The 12,825-nt window shown below is 44.0% G+C and overlaps 1 protein-coding gene across 3 annotated transcripts in view; it reads left to right on the top strand.

Annotated features, from left to right (window-relative positions):
- Positions 1–1,784: 1,784 nt before the first annotated feature.
- Positions 1,785–12,825, top strand: part of Pcbd2 (pterin-4 alpha-carbinolamine dehydratase 2) — a 48,296-nt gene continuing 37,255 nt past the window's right edge. The window contains exons 1-2 of one of the 3 annotated variants that reach the window (XM_026398181.2): positions 1,793–3,006; positions 6,939–7,070. In XM_026398181.2, coding sequence (XP_026253966.1) covers positions 2,923–3,006; positions 6,939–7,070 — 216 coding nt within the window. In that variant the 5' untranslated portion in view covers positions 1,793–2,922. Of the gene's footprint in view, positions 3,007–6,938; positions 7,071–12,825 lie in introns of those variants that run through there. The other 2 variants (XM_026398182.2, XM_077797021.1) reach the window with 2 other exon arrangements.

Raw genomic sequence — 12,825 nt, 5'->3', positions numbered from 1 at the left:
CACTGAGACACATCCCCAGCCCTATTTTGTATTTTATCTAGAGACAGGGTCTCACTGAGTTGCTTAGCACCTTGCTGTTGCTCAGGCTGGCTTTGATTTCTGATCCTCCTGTCTCAGCCTCTGGAGCTGCTGGGATTACAGGTGTGCGCCACCGTACCCAGTTTAAAAAAAAAAATATGTTGAGATAGGCTCTTAGTTACCCAGGCTGGCCTTGAACTAGTGATCATCTTTTCCTTTTGTCTTAGCCTTCTGAATAGCTGGGATTACAGGCGTGCACCACCATGCCTTGCAAAGTAAATATTTTTATAACTCAAGGTAATGTATTAGTTCCATGCTAAAGCATATTGTAATCACAGTACTAATTATTTCCAGTGTTTTAGATAGTTTAATGTGTATATCATTATACCCTAAATTCTACAGAATTTGGTTTCCTGAGTGTTACACTGAATGAGAATTGACAGCTTTACGTGTCATATTGTGAACAGCCATGGTTGGGATGTCCACTGGCAGAAGGGGACCATAGCTCAAGACAGTAGCATTATGGTGTCCATTTTACAAATAAGCAAACTGAGGTTTAAAGAGGTTAAGTAACTTCCTGAAGCTACATAGATAGTAAATTAATGAAGCTGGGATTTGAACTTCACAAGTATACTTGTAATTCCAGTTATTAAAAAAAAACAAAAAACTTTAATGATTCCATCTGTGATAGTAACACTTGAGCAACTGTTACTGTGAGTGCTGGGTACTATTTTAAATGCTTTACTCATATTGTTTCATTTATCCATAAAATAACCCTATGAGATGGATACTCTTAAATAGCCTCATTTCAAAGAGTAAAAGGAGGCCCCCAGAACTTGCTCTTCCAGTGGTGGGACCAAGCTTCAAACATAAGCATTCTTACTCTAGAACCTCTGAGAGATGGGACTCTCCCCAGCTCCATACCATGTCCCAGGTAACCACTGATTGCCTTTCCCTCTAGGCTTTCTCCAGTGTGTTGTAGTCATACTATTGTTAAAATTTAGCAACTGGATTTTTTTTTTTTTTTTTTTTTTTTTTTTTGCTTAACAAATGACCAACATCTCACTGTTGCTAGTAGTTTTCTTAACCTTAACAGACCTTTGAATAGATTTAGCATACTTACCTGTCTTCTTTGGCTGGATATAATTGCATATAGTCTCATTTTGGAATAAAAAAGAATTACAAATTTTGTTGGGGGCAAATTCCCAGTGTTGTAATTATATATAAAAGATTTAAGTGTTTTCATGCCTTGTGATATATACTGGGTTGCTATTCTAGTCTGGAAGGGGAGGGAGGGCTCCCAGGATGACCAGCATATCCATGGCTTGCTTCTAACACTTAGTTAAGACCAGCTATGTGGGGTTCCCCTGGAGGGAAATAAGGAGCAAGGCTATTCCCTACAGAGGAGATGCAGAGATTTGTCAGGAAACACTGGTTTTGAGGGAAGGAAGGGGAAGTAGCAGGAGGAAAGGAAGCAGTCCAGGATAAGCCTAACATTCGCAAAGCCAAACATGGTTGACCACTGCAAAAGATGTACCCAGTTAAGTCTTTGCTAAGGGGCTTAAATCCTATTAATCTGGGAGCTATGTGTGAAGGCAGAGCATTCAAAGCCCCTACCAGATGACATCACTCCCCTGACCCTTACCATCTTTGGCTGTTTGCCTGACTAGAGTTGACATGTTACATTTTCATAAAATGTTAAGGAAGGAAAGTGATGAAGGGTCACTAATTTGTTAAATCACACATAGCAGTTCATTTTTCAGTTCTCACTTTAATAAGCAAATTTCAAGAATATTTTTCATGATCATAAACACCCAGTGTAAATATTGGAAATACAAACTTTAATTACACTTGTAGTCTGTCTGCCTCAGGAACCCTGCGAAAGAAGCCAGTGTCTTACATGCCTGTTGCCAGTGACATGTTCAGGCCTCCCCCATCCCGCACCCCCAGCTTGAGTCTTCCCCTGGGTTTTGCTTTTCAGATAGCCATGTCTTGTCAAGTGGGCAAAAGGGAAGAAAGCAGGCCAAGCCAGAAGCCCATGAATTTTAGGCCATTTTGAGGCAAAAGGCTTTATATTTTTTTCAAGTCCATGTGGGATATAAAACTGACGGCTCACAACGGTTAAATCGATCTTTTGTACATATCTATTCTTTTGCTGTAAACTCTCCAAACCCACTTATGTCATTCATTTGCTTATTTCGAATACAAGTTAATGCCCCAAACACTACGTTTTAGAGGGTGAACCTGATGGTTTGTCAATTACATCTCAAAAAGAAAAATATTAATAAATACACACATAGAATACATAAAAGAAAGAATACCTCCCAATACACGAGACAGTTTTCCTGTCCTCACCTGTCTCTGGAGAGGCTCCGGTGTTGAGCCCGCGGGGAGGCTAAAGATGCAGCTCTTACTACTTTATCAAGACGGATACGGCTGACCACAGATTCGAACCCATGGCTGCCTGATTTGCATGGTTTCGAGGTGAATCACTAAGATCCACTGTCCCCAGAACTGAACTAACTACTTAGGGGGCAGCTCCCTCGTGCCCCCTTGCCCTTGCCTTCTATCGCCGGCGTCCCCAGAAGGGAGCCCCGCGAGGTCGGACGGTGCGCGAGTCCCAGGCAGGCCGAGGCCCGAGGCGAGGTCAGGGCTGCGCGGCAAACCCAGCGCCCTGCTGCTCCCCGCCGCGGCCAGCCGGCACTCGGCGGGGACCACGCGGACAGAGCGCCGCGTCCGCCCGCCCGGCACCCAGCCCGGTCAGCGGCCATTGCAGCTCCTGCAGGCCTCTGGGGCGCGCCGGGGCCTGCGTGGCGGCTGGGCTCGCAGCTCGGCGCTGCCTGCCACTCGGAGCCGACGCCGGGGAGAGGCGGCCGGGGCGGCGGGCAGCTCGCGGCGGACGCCATGGCGGCGGTTCTCGGGGCGCTGGGGGCGACGCGGCGCTTGCTGGCGGCGCTGCGGCGCCGGAGCCCGGGTCTGGCGGCCCTGGTGAGTGCCAAGCGCTCGCGGCGGCCCGCGGCGCCGGGTGAGGGGCGGGAGGGCTCGGGCCTGCGGACTCGGACGCTGCGCCGGGGCGTAAACTGGTACCTGCCTGCGCGCGGGTCGGAGGAAGTATGTCCCCAGCAGTGTCACTTCGCCTTTGGCTTAAAAATTCCTCCGCAGCCTACGAACTTCCTAGCCGGAAACAAAGAGGGCGAGTTGCTTTTTTTTTTTTTTTTTTTTAAGTAAACATGAAAATTAGTTGCAAAACTGATGCTTACGGCCACTCGGTTAGCTAATGACCAGCGGCGCAGGTGGGTCCTGGACACGGTACGCTCCGGGCGAGCAGGGCCTTCCGGGGTGCTGGCAGTCGCCTGTTTCCCTCGGTAGTGAGCTGGTTTGTCTTAGCGCTGAGTTTTTGGAGGAACTATTGATAAATAAATTGCTTTTTTTTTTTGCGACACATCGATTTTTCTTCTCACTTCCGACGGGGTGTTCAGTTTTCCTGCTGTGGAAATTAATACTTTGGAGTAATTTAACATGAGGGAAAATTTTAACATGCAGCACCACCTAGTGGAAAAGTTTTGCACTAAACGCACCGTTTCATTTCCTCAAGTTGCAAGTTAGAGCACGTTTCAAATTTCTTTAATAGAAGAAATTTAAAATCGCTGGATGGTGGAGGAAGATAAGAACTCTGCTTTCGTAGCCACGAAAGCGAGAACAACTTGAGTGCTTACTGTCAGCTAGACATGTCTTATGGCATACCTTTCTCTTGGTGTGGGTGACCACGGAAAATCATGGTGTCTGGGAAGGATTTAATTGGAGTGACTGTCACATGCCAGGCTCTTTCCTGGGTACCTTCACATTTAAGTTCTCTTTAAACCTGTCAAAAAATCTTGGCAAGTAGATACTATAATATATATCCCCATTACAGACACACACTGGAATTAAGAGAGAGGCCAAGTTCAGCATCCCACAGTAAAAAGTAACAAAGTTAGCCCTTGAGTCAAGTTTACTCTTTCAAATCCTGTGCTTTTCTCTCCCCACACTCCTATTAAAAAATTTCTAGGCCTCCATGGAAGGGTTCTGCTGAGGGTGTGTCCTCATGTCCTTAAGAGGGCCATAGGTGTTATGTAGATGAAATGACTCCATTTCACAGTTCTGGACATGATTCCTGGGCTGGGCAGACATCTATGATGAGCCAGAGTTACTACCGCTGATCTCAATGGGGTTGTGGATGGCACCAGAGAGAAGCATTGCCAGAGTGCTCATTCCACCGCCGTCAAGTGACTACTGCGCAACAAAGGCATATTTAGTTTTCTTCACCAACCATGCAGTGTGGACACAGATTCTGATTCTTTTCTGAAATTCTGAGTTGACTTAAAATAGTTATCTTCAATAGAAATTTTAGATTAATTTCTGTGGTAGACCTTAGTGTGAAATTTTTCAGAACTCGGTGTAAGACTAATGGATAGCTCTTTTGGCTGTTAATAGTAAATGCTTTTTCAGCAACAGACCTTCAAATGTTTTTGTTGAAGAGGTATTCTAGTTTTTCCCTTTTGTTAGTTGTGGGGAAGTGTAGCAAGGAAGAAAAACTAGAAAGTTTGTTCATTACCTCCTTTTTTCCTCTTTTCAGGGATGTTTTACTACTGAGCTATATCCCCCCCCCCCCGCCTTTTTTAGGTATTTTAGATACTTGTTGTTCCATATTCATGCATGCACACAGTGTAGTTGGAAACAATACCTTTATTTATTTATTTATTTATTTATTTATTTATTTATTTTTATGTGGTGCTGAGGACTGAACTCAGTGCCTCGTATGTGCTAGGCAAGCGCTCTACCCCTGAGCCACAACCACAGCCCCCCCCCCCATCATTGTTATTTTTTATTTTGAGACAGTCTCACTAAGTTATTCAGGGCTTCCCTTAATTGCTGAGGCTGGCCTCAAATTTTTGATACTCCTGCCTCAGCCTCCCAAGTCGCAGGGATTATGGGTATGCATCACCATACCTGGCAAAACAGTATTAACTATATTAATATCAGTGATAGAAGATTTTAGGATTTTAGAAGTGGGCATGAGTTGCAGCTTCATGGCAGAGAATCTGGAGAATCCCCAGTTGTCCTTTGATGACAAGTGTTCAACATTAGTTCAGACTTTCTGAGTGCCAGTCTCTCACCTGAACCTACAGTAGCTCTGCAAGTAGGTGAGGCATAAGATATTGGTTGGCACTTATACTGGAGTGAGAACCTAACCTTCTCTCTGGCCATGATTTTTTTTTTTTTTTTTTTTTTTGTACTAGGGATTGAATCTAGGGACACTTAACTACTGAGCCACATCCCCAGACCTTTTTGTATTTTATTTAGAGACAGGGTCTCACCAAGTTGCTTAGAGCCTCGCTAAGTTGCTGAGAGTGCCTCAACCTCCTGAGTGGCTGGGATTATGTGCATGTGCTAATGTGCCTGGCGAGGTTTAGAGGTTTTTTTTTTTAAATTTTTTTTTTGTGTTATAGATGGACAGAATGCCCTTTTTTATTTGTTTATTTTTATATGGTGCTGAGGATCGAACCCAGTGCCTCACACATGTTAGGCAAGTGCTCTGCCACTGAGCTACAGCCCAGCCTGAAGGTTAGAGTTTTTAAAGTTAAAAAGCAAATGTCATAGGAAATGTGGGCACATTTACCAAAGAACCTGGATTTGTGAATGTTATCACCAGGGGGAGAAGGCGCAAGGTGGGTTGTACACCCCTGTGCTTTGGACTGGATAGTACTCTGGACAAACTCTGGAGGGAGTTTTTCTTTTCTTTTTTCTTTTTTTTTTTACCATGTCTTTTTATTTTTTATTTTTATTTTAAGTGGACACAATATCTTTATTTTACATTTATGTGGTGTTGAGGATAGAACCCAGTGCCTCATGCATGCTAGGCGACCTCTGTACTACTGAGCCATAATCCCAGTCCCTTTACCATGTTTTTTTAAATTGGTGCATTAAAGTTGAACATACTTATGGGATTTATTGTTCCATATTCATGCATGCACACAGTACAGTATAACAGTATGATTTGGCCAGTATCATTCCTGGAAGTTTTTTGAACTGGTGCTCTGAGAAAAGGATTTCATAAATGTACTCTATTGGGGCTGGGGATGTGGCTCAAGCGGTAGCGCACTCGCCTGGCATGCGTGCAGCCCGGGTTCGATCCTCAGCACCACATACCAACAAAGATGTTGTGTCCGCCGAAAACTAAAAAAAATAAATATTAAAATTCTTTCTCTCCTCTCTCTCTCTCTCTCTCTAAAAAAAATAAAATAAATGTACTCTATCAAGACAAGGTCTTTTTTATTTATAGTAGAGGGTCTGTGGACCCCAGAAGTTATTATATCAAAATTCTATGTAAATGTACATTGGTTTTTCCCTCTGGGGATTGGTTTTTATCAGAGGTAAAAGGGCTTATTAATCAAAAATAGTTACAACCCATATGACTAGTTGATGAAGGCTACCAGGTGACAGGGGACCCTCCTGAAGAGCACTAAGACAGGAGTTCAGAGCTTTGAGTTCTAATCCTGGTCCTGCCAATGGATTTGCAGAATTTCCTTCAGTGGGTGTTCTTACCTCAGTTTTCCAACTCCTGAAATTCTGAAACGGTCTCTGGAGGCCAGTGGCAGTGGTCAGTCTCAGGGACGTCTATAAGAAACCAGAGTTGTCAAAACGTGAAGTTTGAGGCAGGAGTAAGGGGCAGGAGAGCCATCCTATGGAGGCAGCTTATTTTGTATAGAGCTGGTCTTTCTTTTGTCTGGGTTTTTTGAGAACAAAGAAGTGAAAGCTGGTTAGAATTTGTTGCCCTTGAGACTTTTCTACATCTGTTCTTAAGGTAGAGAGCTATGAGTTTATTTAAAGAGTTTAATAAACCTCTACATTTTCAGATATGAAATGTGTTCTCTTTGTAGTCTTCAGATGCCCAGTTGTTGGCAGCAGAGGAGAGGAACCAAGTTATGCTTGACCTCAAAGCAGCAGGATGGTCGGAATTAAGTGAGCGGGATGCCATCTACAAGGAGTTTTCCTTCAAAAATTTTAATCAGGTAATTATAAATTCTGGTTAGCGTCACCGCAGGCTGTAACTCTTTTGGTATCTGCCCTCCCCCCCCCCAAAAAAAAAGAAGAGAAAAAAAAAAAGAATTCAGTGTTAGGGGGCATCCTTCCAGGTAAAAATTACCTCTTCTGGGGGAAGAGGCAATTTCTATTATTTGGAAAATCAAATTCTGAAACCACTGTTGATATGATTAGGTGTTGGATAGTATATTTAGTTTTGGAATTTTAAATAACCTTAAAAGAGGGTGTGAAATTTTTATTTTTATCAGAAAGGGGCATGAATAAGACCAATTGAGAAACATACACCTGGGCTGGGGATGTGGCTCAAGCGGTAGCGCGCTCGCCTGGCTTGTGCAGGGGGCTGGGTTCGATCCTCAGCATCACATAAAAATAAAATAAAGATGTTGTGTCCACCAAAAACTGAAAAATAAATATAAAAAATTCTCTCTCTCTCTCTCTCTTAAAAAAAAAAAAAAAAAGAGAAACATACACCTGTTGGACTGATTACCTTTCCTTTTCCTGGGCAGTTTTGGTTCTTTCTGTAGTTGTGTTTCTGCCTCTAAGTCATCTCCTAAGCTGTACCCTCTTCCCTAATTGGCCCATTTTCCTCAAGCCCAGTAGCCAATCCTTGAAGCTTTTCTTAAAACCTGACCTCCCTCTTGGAGACTCAACAAGGTAACTGTTCCATTTAGACCCCACCCTGTTTAGAGAGTCATCTCCCATGACTTACCCTTCAATTATTACTCTGCTGCATTTATATAAGGTAAATGCTTTTGACTATTTCGTGTTTGTTCAGTTAGTTTGGTAATCCTCTGGACAGATTTATTGTTTTTATTTATATTAGGTGTCAGCAACTAGAAGTCAGAGACCGTGTTTGTTTAAATAACTCTCTATTGTACCTAGCACAGTTCTTGGTACAAACAGGCATTTGATAAATGCAGACATTGATTGTAGTGTTTGCTAGTTTCTAGAAGGGTGTGTGAGGACCAGATTTCCACCAAAGAAACCCTCGGCATGTTTTCCTAGTAAATGCCGTTGGCTCCACCGAGCTGCCTGCCCTATTCTGTTCTCCATCCATCTGGCTGCCAGCCATCTGCTCTGAGTCCTCAACTCCTGAGGAAACCTGGACCAAGCAGGCTCCCTGTCCCTGCTGCCCCATGTGCTCGACAGCTCTTGTCAGGGGCTTAGCACTCTGTGGCTGGTGGCAAGGAATCCCATTGGTACAGTAAGCTTGTGTATAAGCTCTAGGTAGCATTTTCCAAGCTTATTAAAATTCTTACATGTGTACAGCTTGACTTCTTTAAGCCTGGGCTAATTTATTGGGCTTGAACATGTGGCTTAAAGTACTTGAGTAGTGTTGCCTCAGGCCCTGCCCATGAGTCAGTCCTCCAGCACCACTCCAACCTTGCACTCTGGACCACTTTCAGAAATGGGGGAAGGGAAGCTTGCAGGGCATCCCTGATTAACTAATATTATTCACTGGGACATTTCATTAACTAGGCCCCCCTCCCCCCGCACCTTCACTCAGCTTTTAGGAAACAGAAGACCATAAATACTAAGAAAATCAGCTGGTGTCAGAGAATGTATTCAGAGAACCAGCACTGACATTATATCCTGGGTCAATTTTCCAGCAGTCTGCTGTGACTTTTCCTGTAATGGCACTGATGTCATGACAACTGTCACTGCAGTCCAGCCAAAGACAACCCAAGAGCACACGTCTAGTTGAACAAGTTGGCTTTATTGCTCATTGCAGCAAAGGAGAGCACACCCTATAGGGAACCATGGGCATCTCAGGAAGACAGTGTGTTGCAAAGACTTGTGGCGGGATTTGGGCTTGTGCTAAGTGTTTTTGGAGAGTGCTGAAGGAATCAGGACTTTGCTCTGAATTGGATGTTGCCTGGAAAGAGACAATTCTGTGATTCAGTATTTTAATGAACCTTACCTAAGGGACAACAGACTAAGGTTGGGCCAAAGCTGAAACTGGAAAAGAAGCAGTAGTTCCTCATTAGCCGGGAAAGTGGGGGTGTTTCATGTTTTGGGGCTTGGATAGCATTCCTGTTTTGTCTGTGTTCAGATGTCATTACAGAATGGTCTATTTATTTTTTTATTTTTAATTTTTTTTTAGTTGTAGATGGACACAATACCTTTATTTTGTTTATTTTTATGTGGTGCCAGGGATTGAACCCAGTGCCTCACACATGCTAGCATGCACTCTACTACTGAGTCACAACCCCGGCCCCCAGAATGGTCTATTTTTGATCCATCATGGTTGCAGAGTGGCTCTGTCTGCTGTTGATGTTGTGTTCAACAGGAGAGCACCAGGGCCCCTTCATATTCCCAGGCCAGCTCCCCACACCAGGAGCTGCTTGGCTCCTGCTTACAACCCATGAGTAGGGTAGTGACTCCCTGGCACTGACAGATCCTCATTCATCTTTTGGAAAAGCCACTGTCTTTTGTTTTTTCTTTTTCTTTTTTAAAGAGAGAGAGAGAGAGAGAGAGGAAGAGAGGGAGAGAGAGAATTTTTAAAAATATTTATTTTTCAGTTTTCAGTGGACATAACATCTTTATTTTATTTGTATGTGGTGCTGAGGATCGAACCCAGCATCCTGTGCATGCCAGGCGAGCGCGCTACCGCTTAAGCCACATCCCCAGCCTGCCAGTATCTTTTTTTTTTTTTTTCTAGCAACAACATAATGTTAAAATAGAATGGTATAAATTTAAAAAAAGATTTCTCATTATAACTACTTTTATTTTTTCCATTTTCTTCTAGTCATTCTCTGTAGGTATAATTTACTCACAATGTAACAGTTGTATGTGCAGGTAAATTTTTTAAAAAATTAATTAATTTACCAAATATTTGTTAAGCATCTTTTTCTCTGTGCCGGGCATTCTTCTAAGCTCATGTGGCTTATATTTCAGTGGGGAAGATAGATAATAAGTAGATAATGCAATATCACCTCATAAGTGGCATGAAGAAGAATTATGTGGGAGATTGGAATAGAAGGTGAAGGGGGAGACCCTTTTTGAGATAGAATAGTCTGAAGTGGTCTCTCTGGGTGGAGATGTGTGATGCCTGAGTAGAGCTGTGAGTGTCGCTCAGTGGTAGAGTACTTGCCTAGAATGTGCAAGGCCCTGGGCACCACCACCAAAAAAGAAAAAAAAATCTTGCTGATAGACTGGAAATGTCTCAAGGATAACCTTAGGGTGTGGGTTCAAGCTGTAGGGTGAAGGATGGTGGCATTAGTGCCACTTACTGAGCTGTGAAGACAGGGCATGGGGGAGGGGAGTAGGGAATGAACCTTGCTTGGGGCACTTCAGGTTTGAGAGGAGGTCATCCAAGTGGAGACATCAGGTTAGCAGGTGGATATATGGCATCAGGGGTCAGGCTGGAGAGACCAGTGTGAGCATTTCCAGAGGGGTAACTGTGAGAACACAGGACTGGATGGGCAGTGCAGGCCTTGTCATAGGAAAGCAGGAAGAGTGACGGGTACCGAGGGAGGTAGATGGGTAGTCGGTGAATGCGGAAGGGAGGCGTGTTGGAGGTCTGGGGAGAGAGTGGGAGAAATGGTCGTCTTGGAGACTAAGGTGGTGAATTCTCTGGGGACGTGTAGCCAGTTCTTAGTGTCTCTTCAGAGTTTGGTCACATATTTAAAGTGAAGATTTTGTTTGTTTTTCTAGGCACATTTAGCTGCGTAGACACAGGCTTGGAGTAGGTGTGAAGTTGGGCTGAAGGAAAACTGAACATTTGTCAAATAGGAAACAGGAGCAAAGTCAGGGAGGTTGGGGAGGGTGTGTGCAAGGGAGGGATTAAAACATTGGTCCTTGGAGTTCGGGCTGGTGAGGAAGTGCAACTGTGACAGGGAGCTGGCTGGTGAGGAGCTGGGAGTGTTATTTGATATAATCTTTTTGGAGGGTAAGTGGGCAATGGCTGCCAACCTTTTTTGTTTGTTCATTTTTGTTTTTAGTGGTGCTGGGGATCAGACTCAGGGCCTCACACATGCTAGGCAAGGACCCTACCACTGAGCCACACTACCAGCCCCCACGCCTGTCAACTTTTAAAATCTACGCGCCTATGGTCCTAACCTAGGAATACGTCTTCTAGGTACAGTCCCTGTGTGTATGCAAATTGGGTAGGTGAGGGTGACCATTGAAACCCTGGGCCTATTTCTGTGTGTGTGTGAGAGCAGGCATTTGTGTGTTCACATGTGCACTGTGGTAAGGCTGCATCTCCCTGGCTACAGCCCTGCCCTCAGCAGGAATTGGGGAGGCCTGCTGTGTTCCATGTGCCCCTAACGATGGTGCCCCATCTTTGCTGAACATATGGATAAAATATATTCTTTTGCACAGTAGGTTATGAAAATTTTCAGTTCTTTGCAGTCTTCATTTTGCTTTCACTAAAATCTTTAGGAGTAGGGGCTGGGGCTGTAGCTCAGTGGCAGAGCATGTTTGAGCCACTGGGTTCAATCGTTAGTACCACATTAACAAAATAAATAAATAAAATAAAGGCATGCTGTCCATTGAAAACTACAAAAATTAAAAAAAAAACTTCAGGAGTTAAGATTACACTTGGTTTGACATTATAATTTTTAAATGATTTGCTTATGTAGTATTTGTAAATTGGTATCACAAGTTTGCATCTGTCTTTATTTCTTTTATTACTTTAGAAAATGAACTGTACATTTTAGGAACATTTTCAGGGGCCCTGGATGGAAACCTATTTCTCAGAGCTTTGGCTTTTTTCGCATTTTATTATAGTGATAGAGCCAGAAAAATGTTTGACCTTCTTTTTTCTCAGAGGTTTTACCAAGATATGGTTGATTTCATATAACCCAAGTTTATTTGGTAGCTCAAATGGGGACAAATCTGAGATGATAAATGTGAAAATCCCTAAGGGATTCTCTCAGCATAGGTAGATGAAGTAGCCATGGGTGTGGATTGCTGTTGACCTCTGCAGTATGCACAGGGTCTGCAGTGCTTCGTGGGTTGATGGGCAGTGTGATGGTGACAGATGGTGACACTTGGAGAGTAGACAACATGGCAGTGTTGGGACTTGAGGCAGAGACAGGGTGGGGTTGGCATTTGTAAAGGAGCTTGACTTTCCTTTTCTATTCGTGTAGACATAAGGAGGGAGAGGTCTGTAACTGACATATAAACTTATTCTTGGGTGTTTGGCAACTGCAGGGTGTCTGCACTGAAAGAACAAAATGTTAGAAATGTGGGTGTGAGTGTCCTATAAAGATAAATTTTGTTGTGTATTGTCATGTACAGGTATAAACGGGAAGCTTACAAAATCAGGACGGTTTCAGCTTTACAAGTAGGTGCAGAAGGTGAGGCTCTGGAACTCAGGAAACAGCAACTCCAGATACCAGCAGGTGGAGCCCTCCAGGGCAGGAGCCTAGCCTGGCCAGCTGCCATTCGCACCCCCTGGGCAAGCTGTCTCATTTCCACACTACTGGGTACCTGGGACCACCCTTGTTGGGCAGGGAAACTAGCTCAGTATCAGGAGTAGGTAAGCAGCCATGACTGGGCACTGGATTTGGTTTGGTACCTTTTGGGAAGGACTCTGGGTGGAGGCTACAAGGAGTTTCCTGCTGGTAATGGAGAGGGCCCATGCTCTGTGAGGAGGGGCTCCAGTTCCCTGTACTCCTGGAACCTTGTCTTTCCTTCCCGAGGGGCTGCTGGGTGTCTGACATTGACTCCTATGAACTGTCTAGTACTCTGCCAGCTTTCGCCTCCTGGTTCAGT

This window comes from Urocitellus parryii, chromosome 1 (genome assembly GCF_045843805.1).
Source record: "Urocitellus parryii isolate mUroPar1 chromosome 1, mUroPar1.hap1, whole genome shotgun sequence".
In the NCBI taxonomy this organism is placed as follows: Eukaryota; Metazoa; Chordata; class Mammalia; order Rodentia; family Sciuridae; genus Urocitellus; species Urocitellus parryii.
This window is presented reverse-complemented; position numbering and strand designations above follow the sequence as displayed.